This window comes from Limulus polyphemus, unplaced genomic scaffold (genome assembly GCF_000517525.1).
Source record: "Limulus polyphemus unplaced genomic scaffold, Limulus_polyphemus-2.1.2 Scaffold3008, whole genome shotgun sequence".
Lineage (NCBI taxonomy): Eukaryota > Metazoa > Arthropoda > Merostomata > Xiphosura > Limulidae > Limulus > Limulus polyphemus.
In genome coordinates, this window is record NW_013668618.1 from 149,993 (window position 1) to 152,786 (window position 2,794).

Below are 2,794 nucleotides of genomic sequence, written 5' to 3' on the forward strand. Positions count from 1 at the left end.
AGTGTTCTTATATTTTGTTTGTTGAAAAACATTTTAGGGGCATTATTTACAAACAATTTAAAAAAAAGATATGCTTGTGTTTCCCAATAACTTCTGTAGCCCACCCATAAGTTTAGGAATTGGTACCCTCGTTGAAACTGTGGCTCTTTACTTTGTTTTAAACAAAGATTTAGTACTGCAAAAGTAAGTTATATAAAAAGGTTAGCTGTTATTACACTAATCAGAAGAGGACAGCGAAGAATGAACACCTCGTTAGTGGAGCCTTCTACAGTCTGTTTTGCTATTCAATATTCATGTAATAATTTTCAAATGGTACTGGTAAAAAGAAATGTTGTTGAGCATATTTCTTGAACTCAGAACTGTTTCACAGACCCCCTACAAACTCTAGAAAATGTGTTTCAATATTGATATAAAATGATACACTGGAATAGAGGCATTACAGAAACAAAGATGATGTAGAGAAACAGAATGATGTAATTATTGGTTTAAGTTTGAGTGCACAACACTGTGAAAGGTCTATGACTTACTTATAAAACTATTTATATAACATTAAAAAGGTTATCTCCCAGTGAAACTTCTTACAAAACACAGTTAAAAACAATATCTCCGAATACAGCCTACTGCATTTTTAAAGCCATTTCTTGGTATTAATCGTAATAATTCATAACTAATTAAGTACAGAGTCATGCAGCTTAAGTTTCTATTTATAACAAGCGAATCTGATTATTCATTTTATTGATCATGTTAAAAAAATTACACAACAAAATGTGAACATGTGACAAGTGAAACCAACAACTATCTCTCTTCACACCAAAAGAATCTTGAAACCTAATATATTATGAATCGTCCAATCGTTTTGCAGGCCGTACAATATTTCTTTTAACACATTCTACCAACCACTCTATTCCATCATGGATTCCATCACTGCAAGAATATTAAAGGAGACAATGTCAGAAAAAAAACAACCTAATATTCTACAAGCTCTAGTTTACCTAAGGTGAAGAATATAACCACATATGAAACATTAAGTATCACAGTATAACCACATATGAAACATTAAGTATCACAGTATAACCACATATGAAACATTAAGTATCACAATATAACCACATATGAAACATTAAGTATCACAGTATAACCACATATGAAACATTAAGTATCACAGTATAACCACATATGAAACATTAAGTATCACAGTATAACCACATATGAAACATTAAGTATCACAATATAACCACATATGAAACATTAAGTATCACAGTATAACCACATATGAAACATTAAGTATCACAATATAACCACATATGAAACATTAAGTATCACAATATAACCACATATGAAACATTAAGTATCACAGTATAACCACATATGAAACATTAAGTATCACAGTGTGACGTTTACTCCACATTTGACCTGATAAACTTGTTAGACTCGGAAATAAGTGGTTTCAATCTTTCTTAAAAAGAAAACTATCATAGGGATGATAAAAATAACGACAATTACAATTCTATTCACCAAAAAAAATTTTTTAAATAATCTATTTCTAATTAAATGAAATAACTTTCAAGTATCTGATAACCTTAAACAATTAAATAAAAATGTTTGAAACCTTTCAAGAGACAGATTTTACATTTTAACTTTCAAATAAAAGACTATTTTTAGATCAATGAAACAATCTGTCAGACATATGATATTCATTGATTAGTGAAGTTTGACTGTTACTCTTAGAATGCACAAGTGAATTAGGCTTAACGTACCCTCTAAGTGCTGAGGCACCTAACATGTGACAGTCTCTTCTTCCAAGTAGATGAGCACTTTCTCTGAGCACTTGTCTAATATCTCGTACACTCATACAGTCCTGTAAGATTATATAGGTTCTTGTGAAAGATCATCTCTACTGTGAAACACAAATTAGAAACATAAAAAATTCCAGCTAACCAGACCTTGCTGTTTTATCATAACCTATATTTAACTTTAAATAAGACAAATAACATATCCTCAAAAAAAAAAAAAAACTATCATAAGAGAAGTGAATTTCAGGAGTTTTTTAGAGTTAGGTTTTTGTAACTAAGTCAAAATACACCAGAAAGCTAGTTCTTGAGTCCATACAAAACTAATAAATTAGTAAACCATAACAGAGGAACCTCCAGAACAAAAATATGTTGAACACAAGTTTCTGAAATTTGTTACAACAGTACCAATATACCTTCACCTGTTCTAAGATCTCTACTATTGTCATCATGTAAAAAGGCCTAAAAAAAGTGCCAGAATAATATTATAACTATTATGTCTTCTATTCCAAAGTGACACATCTCACATTTATCTGTTCTATCCAAACTTCAGTTCGAAGGCTGCACCATTCAACACAGACAGTTTTCACTAGTTTTAACTTTACATTAAGTACAACAGTTATTTCTGAGTAGTAATACTACCTACAGGAAATGGGTTGTTGATATATAAAATCTTGACCTACTTGACCTCAAGTTCATGTGGTAGAAATATTTATTGTTCAGGTCAACTACTTGACCTCAAGTTCATGTGGTAGAAATATTTATAGTTCAGGTCAACTACTTGACCTCAAGTTCATGTGGTAGAAATTTTACCTGAACAATAAATGTTTCTACCACATGAACTTGAGGTCAAGTAGTTGACCTGAACTATAAATATTTCTACCACATGAACTTGAACTCAAGTGTTTGACCTGAACTATAAATATTTCTACCACATGAACTTGAGGTCAAGTAGTTGACCTGAACAATAAATGTTTCTACCATATGAACTTGTGGTCAAGTTG

The 2,794-nt window shown here is 30.9% G+C and overlaps 1 protein-coding gene across 1 annotated transcript in view; it reads right to left on the reverse strand.

Annotated features, from left to right (window-relative positions):
- Window positions 1-692: 692 nt before the first annotated feature.
- The window catches only part of LOC106468439 (ADP-ribosylation factor-related protein 1-like), a gene marked incomplete at its 5' end in the record, with an annotated part of 4,453 nt that continues 2,351 nt past the window's right edge, over window positions 693-2,794 (reverse strand). The window contains 2 exons of the mRNA XM_022396775.1: window positions 693-924; window positions 1,758-1,877. Of these exons, the coding sequence (XP_022252483.1) occupies window positions 837-924; window positions 1,758-1,877 (208 nt within the window). The remainder of the gene's footprint in view (window positions 925-1,757; window positions 1,878-2,794) is intronic.